The sequence below is a fragment of the Anser cygnoides genome, chromosome 8, assembly GCF_040182565.1.
Source record: "Anser cygnoides isolate HZ-2024a breed goose chromosome 8, Taihu_goose_T2T_genome, whole genome shotgun sequence".
Taxonomy (NCBI): Eukaryota; Metazoa; Chordata; class Aves; order Anseriformes; family Anatidae; genus Anser; species Anser cygnoides.
In genome coordinates, this window is record NC_089880.1 from 33,543,052 (window position 1) to 33,555,341 (window position 12,290).

General features: G+C 39.5%; 1 protein-coding gene across 1 annotated transcript in view; it reads right to left on the minus strand.

Annotated features, from left to right (window-relative positions):
- The window catches only part of ERICH3 (glutamate rich 3), a 35,310-nt gene that overhangs the window by 5,857 nt on the left and 17,163 nt on the right, over positions 1-12,290 (minus strand). Inside the window, exons 6-13 of the mRNA XM_067001877.1 lie at positions 11,823-11,903; positions 11,174-11,329; positions 9,626-9,844; positions 9,023-9,203; positions 7,495-7,681; positions 5,225-5,523; positions 2,886-3,101; positions 1,043-1,543 (exon numbers count right to left, since the gene is read on the minus strand). Coding sequence (XP_066857978.1) covers positions 1,043-1,543; positions 2,886-3,101; positions 5,225-5,523; positions 7,495-7,681; positions 9,023-9,203; positions 9,626-9,844; positions 11,174-11,329; positions 11,823-11,903 — 1,840 coding nt within the window. The remainder of the gene's footprint in view (positions 1-1,042; positions 1,544-2,885; positions 3,102-5,224; positions 5,524-7,494; positions 7,682-9,022; positions 9,204-9,625; positions 9,845-11,173; positions 11,330-11,822; positions 11,904-12,290) is intronic.

Genomic DNA, 12,290 nt, shown 5'->3' on the forward strand with positions numbered 1-12,290 from the left:
CAGCAATATCTCCTTGTCACAAAGAGCACAGCAAGATCAGAAGATGCACAGCAGGAGCCCAACCCAGGCATTTCCATACTTCTGAGAGATCTTGTCACGCCACTGTTTATGATTTGCACAGACTCACTCTAAGGGAGCATTTTGCACCACTTGCTTCCTTCAGTATATATGAATTACTGTGATAATTTATTTCTGCACTGTTAATGACAGCATTGTTTTGGAGAAATCCTGTCAGGAGCAGAGCACAGTTGGTCTCATTAGGGCAAAACAGAAACAGTGTCCTATCAATCTCATGCAAACACAGGCTGGAAAGCTAATGAGAATGACCAGCCCCATGGAGAAGTTCATGTGAAAAAAACAGAAGCCTAAGAATGGACTGAGAACGAGTTCTCCCATAACCTAAATGACATTGTAAAGCAAGGGCTTATATTTTTCCCCTTCCTCAAATATAATAATGCAGACATTGCTTATATGGCTAACCCTCTTTTACATGCCCATTATCTATAAAGGTAAAGTTGAAACCACAAGATGCTCATTTTATCAGAAAATTAAGGTGTCACACAACTAACAGATCTGCTCCTTGTCAACAAATCCATGACAGAGTGAAGCAAAACAACTATGGAACTACTGATGTAGTTTTGATCCTCATCTGCTCCACCATGATTCACATAGCATTTTTTTGGTGTTCTTTTTGAATCTAGTATTTCCACATTATAAAGAGAATTCCCCAGTCTGGCACACTGATTCTAAGTAATGAATTATGTTTGGATTTTATAGTAATTTCATGATATGTGAAGCCTAACTTGTGAAGTAAAAACAGAATAGCCAAAGCCTCACACTGGAAACACTAGAAAAGACAAAAAAAAATGAGGTTACATTCTGGTTATTTAGCTCACAGCAATATATAGAGAGTATTTCAGTAGCTCGAAAATAGTCCAGCAACTGCATTCCCCTTGCTGCACCATGACTTAGTATAAAGGCAAATACAGCAACAGTTGCATTCACAGATCACATCACAGTTCTGCAGGGGGACTGTACTCACCACCTCCTTCGTCACTCTGAGGAAATTCTTCATTTCTATTCTCCACTTCCATCATATTTTCCAAAGGCACTAGAACATCTTTCTCCCCATTGTCTCTCTTGTTACTTGCATTCTTCTCCCCATCTTCCTTTATGTTACTTTCTACTGCCCCAGCCTGTCTGAGTTCCCAATTAACTTCAGGACTTTGATGCTGTATTGCCATTATGTTTTCATGAAAAATTTCAGTATCTTCCCCTGCTCGTCGATCTTCCGGTTTTGTCTTTTCTGCTTCATGTATGCCTTCCTTTTCCAGTGTAAAAGTTTCCTGATTGGCCTCTGTTTTGAACAGTTTATTTTCCCCATTCTCATTTCCGTATTGTGCATGTGCTGTGTTATCAGATGCCTTTTTGATATCATACTCCTCTTTGCCCTTAACATTTTCTACCATCTTTTCAACATCAGAGTCATCTCCACAGCTATACTGAGCACTGGTGGATGAGAGAGAATGTGCAGACCTCCTATCTAGAAATAGAAAACACAATTTTATTTTAGTATTTGTCACTAAGACATTTGCATTCATTGGCCACAGACAGATACTCATCTGATATCAACCTCTGAATTAAACCATCTGAAGATATTGTGACAAAACTCCAATAACGGTAATAGGAGAGCATTGCCCAAATGTATCAGTGTTAAAATCAAAGCCATTTAACATATTTTTTTTCTGATAATGGAAATGAACCTCAGTAGCTCCATCAGTCACAAAAAATACACTTTCAAAAGCCCCTGTAAATATGCTTAAGATGAGTTTTAGAATAGTTTCTTGAGCTCTGTTTGATAAAAGATTTCAACAATAGCAGCAGTCCTTCAGTGCACTGCTGTTACAGAATCATAGAATCAATTCAGGTTGGAAAAGACCTAAGATCATCTAGTTCAACCTTTAAACTAGTACTAAAGTCCACCACTAAACCATGCTACTACTTTCTAAATCTACATGTTTCTTGAAGACCTTCAGAGATGGTAAATTATCTCAGTGAATATCATAAAGATATCCAAAATCATACATAAAACACTCAAGTTGAATAGGAAGTGAAGCTCACTGTATCCTTTAATAAAACATACATGGAACATCATTTGAAATTCATAAATGGAAAATTTGCAGGGAAAAAAAAGCAGTGATAATTCTTCAATAACATTTAACCAAACAGTAGAGATTATTGCTCTAATAGTGTCCAGTGTCCAAAGTTCACATGGATTCAAGAAGAGATTAGTCAAACTCAAGGAAGAAAAAGCCATTTAGGCCTACTACCTACAAGGGACCACCGTTGACTCCAGTGATTTACAGTGGTAGGAAAACACAGTGGGGAAGCAGAACCAGAGATCTAGCAGAGTATAAAATTGAGGTTTATTCAGAATTTATGTCATTAAAGACAGCAGTTCTGAAATGCAAGGTGTTTTGTCAGGTTTCCTGGTGACTTCTCAGATAAAAGTGCACATCCCCAGGAAGTGTAAGTGGTAAACAGCATCCATGAAGCTATGACCATTAAGTGCTTATCTGTCCCAAGTATTTAGAGCTACTAATCTCTAACGGTGCTGACTGGCACCACCTCCATTTCTGCAACTAAACAGTTCAGCCATGTCTACTGTGAGCTGGCACATGCTTACATTGCCCCATAGGGTTAGCTTTTTTTCCGTGACAGTTGGTGGAATTGATAAGAACACAGGTAAGATAGCTATCTTTTACCAGTTCAGTAGGCACTACATGATCTTTTCTATGCAGACTCAACACACATTACTGGACATGCACAACATGTAAAACATGCATCAGGTCGACTTCTCTAAGCCTCATTATAAAAAAACTAACCTTGTTTGTCATCCTCCAAGTCACTGTCAGAATATCCATCACTTTCATCTCTCTCACTGACAGAGGCCTGCAGTGCCTTCTGTGATGAGTTTTCACTCTCCTTCTCATAGTCTAAATTATGTTTTTCATCATGTGGAGATGACTTTGACATTCCATTTCTTTGATCACTAGTCTGTCCTTCTTCATTAACTTCTGCTTCAAAATCTTCATCATAGTCTAAAATAAAAGAATCATACTGTGAGACAGGAAATGGAATTCAAACTACTAAAGTTCTTTTTCAGCAGACAAAGGTTAACTTCATTAATTTCCTTTTCCCTTTTCATTTGTTCACTCGTAAAACCCATGAGAGTCTCTAAAACCACAGACAGGAATAGTAAGAGCACATTATCGTAAAAAAGCATCACAGTCTTCATAGATAGAGTAGCACAAATGCAATAAAGCTACTGAATGATGTGCAAAGTATGATTAATACATTAAAAATAAAATAAAAAAATCATTAGCCATTGAGAGGACTACAAGAATTAAGAGTTAGGCAAACTCAAATAAAATGCAAGACACTCTCTTATTACAGCAGAAAAACACATTGCAATGAGAAAAAAATAGAAGCAATAGAAAAAAGTGGAGAAAGGTAATATATGGTAGCACAAAGTAAGATAAATGACACAGCTAATTAACAAAGAATTGCCTTACAACCTGAGTTAATTAATTAAATCCAGGCAAAGGGTGCTGCAGAGGAACATTCTGCTATCACACTATTCTAGTTTGCTCATTTAGTTCCCAGATGAAATCCTAGTACAAATGACGCTTACAGCAGAATTACTATTTTTACATCAGCAGGGTCTGGATTTCTTCCCAGGCTACTAGCCTGACATGTAACATAAGATAGATAACTTTGCTCAGCTCTGTAGGTAAAAGCTGTCTTCATGCATATGCATTAAAGCATCCTTTCCTTTCCAGCCAGGAGTGCACTATTTTAAATCCCAGTCACCAGAAAGAATAGTGATGTCTGTGATTTCCATTTAAAATTCAGTAATTCCACTGCTACCACTAGCTCACTGCACATGCTGCAGAGAAGCAACACGCCTACATCGTGATGGAGAACTGTCACTACTGACACACCAGCTGTCCCTCTTGGCCATAATTTCTCACCTTTCACCATAATTGCTCACTTCTTTTTTCTTTCCATCAGTACTTTTAAGGTCCTGAAGTGACAGAATGCCATGGGCAGAAGTGACAATTATCTGATTCAGAAGCAATTAAGCAAATAAACAATTACCCAGACACCACAGATTAAGGGAATAAGTACATTTATTTTCTGTATTAAAAATCAATTGAGTTTCCAACTGCATTGTTGGAAAAAAGGCCTCTTTAGGTAACTGTCAGAAAGATGCCTACCACCCTGGAAGAAAAAAGGCTTGATTAATCACAAAAGCACCTCCACTAGGACTAACAAGGAAGCTGTGCAGTAGCACTGCAGAATTATGAAAGTAAAAATAGGATTAGGAAGTAAAAATGAAAATCTTTCTCTGAGTAACACTTACTCTGAAAAAGGCATTTTAACAAGGAGTGAGTGAAAGAATAGGCGGAGCTAGCTGTCTCTTCCTTTAGGGGCAGACAGAGGTGTACACAGACTGATGACAAGAGAGACTAGTCTTAGGTGGCACTGGGAAAATGCCACATTCTCCGCATGAAGTTGGAGCTGCTACACATCATTTTTATACCACAAATGTCGTCTTTGTCCACCACATGAAACATCCCTTGGGCAAACTTAGAGCAAGGGCAGCTTCTCTCTGGTCTTTGTTTTTAAATCTCTGTCAACAGAAACCAGGTGGGGCTCAATCAAAAGGGGTAAGGTCAGCCAGGTACAGCTATCAATGGGAGTGCTAGGTAAAGGGAAAGGATGATCATCACAGCAGGGTCAGAGCAGAGGAGGCAAGAAAGGTGAGCTGGGAGGCCAGGGACAGAGGGAACGAATGTTCAGATGAGTGAGGAAGCTGGAGGTTAGGGTGGGTGGCAGGTACATGGTGCTTGGGGTTGCATGACGGAGAAGGGACTGGAAAGAGCTTTACGTGAACAAAGCATCTTGCTGCCGCTGGCAACGGATGAGAGAGAAGACTGAGGTATTTCACCTGGCTCTCAATCTTGGTGTCATTTTGCTGCTGTGTGCTCCTCCCAGCTATCAGCCACTGATAACTTCACCATCTTCACCATTTTTCTCACACATGAGCTGTCCTAAGAGTGGACACCACCAAGTGAGCTGGAGGCCCACAGTCCCATACCTTCTCCAGAACTACCCTCTCCTATTTTTCATCCCCTGCTTGTGTTTTGGAATACTGTACCATTTTTACCAGTGTCTTCCTGACTATCTTCAGTCTCATGATTGAATAGTTTTTTCCTTTCTTCTCCTCTATACTCCTGTCCAGTCTCCGTTTTCTCTTCAATGGTTTCCACACTTGCTTTATGACCTGGTAAGATGACTAACACCAAATCTTTGCTTGATTTCTGCTCAACACTGCTATCACTTGGCTCACTGTGCACTCCATCTTTCCAGGAACCCACTTGCTTTTCCTCATAGTCCTTCTCCATCGTTCTCTTGGGAGGGGATGGCTTTTTGTCCAGACCCATTGCAATAATGCACCTACAAAAAAAAAAGGAGAATTGGAAAGTATCACATTTTTCTGTCAGTGAACAATGGAAAAACAGTAGACAGTGAGCTCTTCGGCTCATTACCAGTTGTGAGATCAGGCACATATCTGCCTCCACTTCACCTCTCAGACAACACGGATACTGATAATGACTGGCTTTGAGAAGCACCCTAAAATCCTCAAGTGCTCCACAGACACAGATGCAATTCTCCCTTGAAGGACAGTAAGGCTATCTGCACTTAAAGGTGACAACTGAAGGATAAGCAGTTTAGAGTCAAAATTATCAAAGGTGTTCATTAATTTCAAGCTACACCAAGCATGATCTGAAAAGACACAATCACTGTGAAAGGCAGACAAGCTCCAAGTCAGAGGTGTGCTGGATACAGATCCTGCATTATCAGCAAGTAAAGCAGTAACACAGGTTTTATGAATATAACATTGCCTGCTGGGTCAAATAACTGTGGGTGAAGAGGGGTATTGAATTTGGATTATTTAAAATTTCTGTTCTGTTTTTTATCTAACAGTAATCCAAACGTCTGAAGAACAAAACACTTTGAATGACTTGTTGAGACTGCTCCTCTTGTATAAAAGGAGTGCCAAATTCCCTTTCTTACGGTTAGGAGAAACATGTAAGAGACCAGAGTTCCTACTCCTGATTTAGCATTACTCGCAGACATAATGAACAACTCTACACCATGTATGAGTGTGAGGACATTGTGTTGCATGTAATAAGTTGATTCAAATCTACAGGCAGAATGAAACTGAAACTGGAAATTTCACTTTAACTAATCTTAAGTCTCTGTGGATAATTGTATTTTCTTCATAGACAACTATGTCTTAAAAACGTTTCCTCCACCCAAAATGCTTTTCATATGTAAAGTTTAGATGTAAACAGCTGTAACGCGAGAGGAATTACAAACTACTGTGAATATCCCGTCATCAAGAAGTCTAGAAATCTTTTAGTTTTGCAGGCATAAAATGTAAATGTGCCAATTTCTAAGAAGAGACTTTAATTATTCCTGGTACTTTTCAGGGACCTTTGAGATACTCAGTCATAGAATCATAGAATGGCTTGGGTTGGAAGGGACCTTAAAGATCTTCTAACTCCAACCCCCCTGCCATAGGTAGGGATCCCACCCACTAGATTAGGTTGGCCAAAGCCCCATCCAGCCTGGCCTTGAACACCTCCAGGAATGGGGCATCCACAACTCTTGGCAACATATTCCAATGCCTCACTATCCTTAGAGTAAAGAATTTTCTCCTAATGTCTAGTCTAAATGTAACCTATTTTAGTTTAAGGAAGTTTAAGGAAGATTATACTAAAATTAAAGCTTCTTGACAAAACCACAGTTGTTGCTCACAGCACTGACCTCTGCCCCAAGAGAATGGAACTCTTCTCTGCACAGATTTGTTTTCAGAAACATGGCTAACATTCAATACTGCCATATTCTGTAGCCAGGAGTATTACAGCAGAATTACACTTTAGAGGCAGAGCTGTTTAATAAATAATCTTTTTATCACAATCACAAAGAAAACCCCAAAAACTACAACTTACTAAACAGCATTCTTTATATTCCCCATCGCTTCCACCAGAAACATGAAGGTGGCATGCTTATACCACTCCACACCTATTCCTCCAAACTCTACTGTTGATGAAGCACTGAATGCCTTCCTGACAAGCTGACAGATGAAGTGCTATGATGCAAATATTGTCCATTGCTATGTAAACTCCACAGAGTATTTGAAGAGGCAGCACAAAAGTCAGCTGACTTTGATGACATCCTTGAACATAGGCGTTTGAAGGGTAAGCTTAATTATGCAGGTTGCAAGGGGTACTCAGAAACTGACCAGGTTCTACAGAGCTGTAGAACGCCAGAAAGATTTCAAAAGAGGAAACAAGTGATAAATACTCTAAAAACTGTGCTGCTAAGACCCTGTGAAAAAAAGTGCATGTGACTCCATACCTATAGCAAGGAGATGCTCCTTCCACGTTAAGAAACCCAAAGTATCCATGTCTGCCTCCCAGCCTGGAACGCTTCTGATGTTTGTACTCACAGCAAGAGCTCAACCTGTCCACTTGCATCCCATTGAGAAAAAAGGTGAGGCTGAATGGGAAACCATGGTGCCTTTTTGAGACAAACTGGAAGGTCTCTGAAACCACAGAAATGAAAGAGTTCAAAGAAAAAGGTTATGCTTTATGGTCAGCCCACTGCACTTGTTGTATCTCATCTACATCATTGCCAGAGCATCCAGCCCTCTGAGGTCGGGTTCTTCCATTCTCAGCTGTATTAGTTAGTTGGTAAAACTCTACCCTCCTCCAAACACAACAGTCTTATCTCTTTCCAACCCAGGAGTACCAGGATGGACACACCTGCAACAAGCTAATACATCGCCAGTTTAGCCACTCGCTGCTACAGCATTAATAGAAACCAGAGACTCTCATCTCAAAAAAAATGACTTTGCCACACATATTAGTGGCTCTGGGCCTGAAGTAATATGATCTTACTCATAGCAACACTAAGCAGCTGAAAGCTACTGTTTCTGAAGTTTTTTCAAGCTACTCTGCAAGGGCACTGTTAGGCATTCAAACTTTAAGAGCACTGAGGCTCCTACCCTGGCTCCATTCCAAGAGAGACTGATCTGTACTGCCTTTAATTACAATTCATGGTATCCTTCCAAAGAAAACTGAGCACACACAAGTAGGGAGGAAACCACACTACTCCAGCAGGTTCCCTAAGAGGTATGAATGTGGCTCAGAACAACAGGACACACAAAGGACACCTTCTTGCACAGCTGGGACAAAGCTGCAATGAGTATCTTTAAATCAGATCTGTGGGCACACTGCAATGCATCCATAACCCCAGTGGACAGACTGAAGTGCAGGGATCTCTGCACCATCTTCCCATATCCAGTAAAAATGCAAATGCAGACAGTGGGTTCTGTGAGCTGGAATGAGGGGTATAGCTCTCTTTCTCACAAGTGAAAATCTCCCAGTCATTTCCTAATTTTCCGGAACATAGTTTGACTTTTACTGATGAGATAAACCAGTGTGAGTAATCCTTAAGATACTGATGGAGTCACATTCATGTAAAAGAGATGGAAACTGGGCTCTCACTACATACTTTTCTTTCTGGAATAATAAACATGCACTGATATATTATAGCAAGTCAAAAAAAGATATTTATGGACGGTTTACTGCTGCAACTATTTTATTAATCATACATCTCTATACAAAATTAATCTAATCTAACAGTATTTTGATAAATCAGTTCTCTAAACTCCTTCTAACAACTTCCAAAAGTAATTGCAACCTCAATTTCAATTATGAAACTGTAGATCCAGATTTCTGTTTGAAGGCAGATGGTGAAAAATCCCTGGATGCACATATCTTGACTGAGCTCAGCTGAAATCATTTTGATATCACATCAGTATTTTAGCCAAAAAGAAGATGTTGCCAGAATCAAAATGAACTCTTCCACTCTTTATCCTTACCTCCTTCCAACAGCTTGCCTTTGTAGACACAAAGGTTTTCTCCTCCACAGTGCTGTTGACAGACTTTGACTTCATCTTTATAATCAGCATCATCATGAGATAAATGCACACTTTTTCCTAGAAAGATCATGGTAACAAATGCATTGCTGCGTAATGAGGGCTTAGGTAATCCTCCAGAATTCTGCAGCAGAAAATACATAAAAATGCACTCAGCTTCCAACAATAACAAAAGGTGAGCACAATGATGATACACATGCTGCATAAACCTGAAGCTTTCACTCTTTTAAGACAGTCCTTGAGCTGCTTAAGCTGAAAAGTGTTTTGTAGCATACAGAAGGGCAAGGAAAGATTTTGGACTGAAAATCCACTGCATTGAATTGCCTGAGATTGGACAGACCAGCTTTAATGACCCATATAGTCCGTTCCAATCCTGTGTTCCTGTAACTTCTCTTCCAGGAGGCATTACTGGCTGGAGATCTAGTGTAACAGATGAAGTTTTCATACACTCAGCGTGCTTCATAAATCCCCCTGAAGTTCTGAATATATCAGTGAGGACGGTAATATACCTGTACTTAAACAGAGAAGTAGAAAGAGACAACTTACCTTTGTTAAAAGTTGCTCTAAGCCTTTTGGTGTGGTGGGCGGGCAAAGTCGTCTCCCTCTGGGCATCCCATTTCTTGTTGCCTTTACACTCTTGTCTCCTTTTTGTAGAGGGGGAGGTGGCACTGGTATCACATAATTGTTAATGACAGGGAGTCGATATGGGGATTTACCAGTCACATATTCCACTGAGTTCATAAGTCTTAACTCAGTCTTCTCCCCCTGAAAAAAAATATTTAACCATGTTAAACAGGTCATGCAAAAATAGCTACTGAGCATATTGAACTAACCATGGTTTTGCTATTCTTTACTTTTCGAAACACACATACTTCTAGAATTGCATACCTCCACAATTTTGTTCTGTGAAAACATTTCTGTGCTAAACTCCTTTTTTTCCAATTTGCAAAGCAACAGGCACAAATGGAGAAACCAAGATCAGATTGGCTGAAAATGTCACGCATAGATATACACAGGATTGTAAACCAGGTACTACTAGTAACCATGCAGAGTCCTGATCACAAGCAGATAGAACTCTGCACAACCCCACAGCACTGCTGTATTCTCTCCACTGGCAAGCAAATTTCAAAGGAAGTAGAATCTTCCAATAGTAGCATGATTTGGCACCAATTATATGAGGTGTGGTTCACAATGCTTCTTTCCCATTTGTAGTGGAGGTTTAGTCCACCTTCAGGAGGAAATGCGGACAGAACACCGGGGTCCTGAAACGGAGGACACGATATTCTGCAAGCATTGCATGCACTGGAACTGAGCTCTTTGACCTGTCTTCATAATCTATAACTAATTTAGTTGTTTTGTCAGTAGCAAGCATTAAAGAAACCATTTAAATCACACATAATTTGAGAGTAGACATATATAAGAGTACTAAATAAAGCCAGAAAATTCTTGGAGAAAGGATTGTGACTATCACAATCCAGAGCAAATGCACAGCAGAGGTGAGCTATTCATACAGTGTCTGCCAGTCAGTGGTAGCAGGTCATAGTCCCATTCCAAAATCTTCCAGTCCCAAGGAACTCCTAACATAAGCCAGTTACATAACGGTTTTCTAGGACAGAATACAAATCCAAATCTCACCTGGGAGTAACTGTGTACACTTGAAGACTGTTTTGTTACTCTAAAGAGTTCTTGCTCTCTGTCCCCACTAGTGGGGCTTACTAGGACGAATGGTACAAGAAAAGAAAAGGTTTTTGCCACTTTGCAACTGTAGATGAAAATGAAAACTTATAAGACTGTGAGGAAATATTCCTGAGTTATCAGTGTTAACTGCGTGCCTGCCTTTTTCTCTACGTAACAGATCTTACGTTATGAAAGAGAAGTCATCACATTTTTCCTGGCTGTGATCACGCATTAAACCATTAAGATAATGTCTTGAAAATTAAGGGGAGGATAAGAAAGAGAGTTTAGTGAAAGCTGCTAACCATTTGACAGGCATGTTATCTACATTAAGTATATAGTTCTGGGAACTACAGTATTTAGCAGTATTACAAAACTGTCACTAAGATATATTATTTTCAGAATGAAATATGGCCTCACCCCACTAGCTAACTGCTGATCATTTTCAAGTGCATGGCACTTTTGTTTAGAGCTTGAAGTCTTTGGAACAGACCCTACTACAGCACAGCTGTGAAGTGGCTGGAGTCGAAGAGGGTGTTGCATATTTCCTGGAGCTGTATGTGGTCGACAGGAAGTCTAGAAAAGGAAAAAGAAAACAGCTAGAAAATCTCAGTGTATAGTTTCTAGTGCAGAGCAGTACCATAGAGAAAAAAATATAGCACTGATCAAGATAATCAGAAGTGATGAGAGGAGCTCAGGTACCTTCAGCAAATTTATTTTCTAGTACCTTCTGCTTCTGAAGAACAAGATTCCTTTAGGGATCTCTAATTGAGCATCCAAAAACTGGAACTTCCAAAATAACCCTTGGCCATAAATCTAGCCTTTGTTACTGTCCATTCACGGTCTAACTTTGAAACAGATATAATGAACTCATAAAAAACCATAGCAATATGCTCTATTTTGCTGACTTGAGCACATGGACACAGAGAATTCATAATAAAATCATGTCTATTTTTGTTCAATACTCATCATTTTTCTGACTTTTATTTATTTCATCCTTCTCTTTTATACCCTTCAGAATATCAAGTTAACATTTTAACATCAAAAAAAAAGTTTAAAATTAACTCACTATCTTAAAAAAAGAAGTCTCCTTGGATCGGTGTTGATAAGAAGGATGTTCACCGCTATAATCTGCAAGTCCAGGTGCCCTCTGTATGGGATGAAGAGAAGAAAGTCATTCAGGATTGACAGTCTCTTTTCAGCCTGCACAAGTTATCATTACTGAAATGAAGAACCAGTTAGAACTGTACTATATATTTGGCCTTTGACCTTAGACTTTGGAATCACTGTATTTCAAGAGTATATTAACATTCCTTCTCTACATGTTAACAGAGAGAGAGAGGCTTCTGAGTCAGAGCTTCAAAGCAAAGATTTCTGGAATTAATCATCTTATTTCATCCCTTCAACTCCTTTTTATAAAAGACCTCCATTGTTTTCAGGATTTTACAACATGTGTAAACTTGCCTACAGCCACAGTATTTATTGACCATATTTACAATACTGATACATACCCAACCTTGAGTGACATGGCAGATAA